At 57.8% G+C, this 654-nt stretch overlaps 1 protein-coding gene across 1 annotated transcript in view; it reads right to left on the bottom strand.

Moving 5' to 3' along the window:
- VOLCADRAFT_99387 (uncharacterized protein) overlaps nucleotides 1-298 on the bottom strand; it is a gene marked incomplete at both ends in the record, with an annotated part of 3,955 nt that extends 3,657 nt beyond the window's left edge. The window contains one exon of the mRNA XM_002958135.1: nucleotides 202-298. Within this exon, the coding sequence (XP_002958181.1) occupies nucleotides 202-298 (97 nt within the window). The remainder of the gene's footprint in view (nucleotides 1-201) is intronic.
- Between the last annotated feature and the right edge of the window lie 356 nt (nucleotides 299-654).

The raw sequence follows: 654 nt of genomic DNA, 5'->3' as shown, positions 1-654 counted from the left end.
GCGAGTGCTCTAACTCCTGCCACTCAGGAATTGCCCGAAAATTATGCAAAACCAGATTATCCACCGTCATGGTTCCCGGCAAATTGTGCAGAACATAGTCGGGAAACGGAAACCGCGACCCGGCTGGAGAGCGCTGCACTTGAGGCGACGCAAAATCCTCCGTCAGCGCGCGCAAATCGTATTCCGGACCCGAGGTCGCACCTTGACTATTTAGGCGCGCGCGGACCCCGGCCAGGTCTTGTTGCATCTGGAGTAACATTGCAGCGATGTCCGGCCCAGCAACCGCCGCACCAGACATAGTTGCCGCTCTCGGTACTGCGCTGGGCGCCATTCCGCCTCCTAGCGGCGTAGCGCCGCCACCCAGCAGACCTTGCATATATGGGGAAGGGGGCTGGGAACCATATTGGCCCGGCATCATGGCGCCAGCAACGCCGCAGAAAACGACAAAAACCGCTAAAACGGCTTGGACGGATACTGCTACGGTTGCCATGATCTTCAAGACGATGACGACGGAGCGATAATGGTGCTCCTTCAATCAGGGCACTCTACCCGATGGGTCTTGCTGAAGAGCTGAAAGCACAGCGGAAAAAACAGAAAGCGCGCCGAAGGCGCGGGACCTGCCTCGTTGTTCAGCGCGTGCTGAACAACAAAAAC

The sequence above is a fragment of the Volvox carteri genome, assembly GCF_000143455.1.
Source record: "Volvox carteri f. nagariensis unplaced genomic scaffold VOLCAscaffold_87, whole genome shotgun sequence".
In the NCBI taxonomy this organism is placed as follows: domain Eukaryota; kingdom Viridiplantae; phylum Chlorophyta; class Chlorophyceae; order Chlamydomonadales; family Volvocaceae; genus Volvox; species Volvox carteri.
The sequence above is the reverse complement of the archived record's forward strand: the minus strand, read 5'-3'. Positions and strand labels throughout refer to the sequence as shown.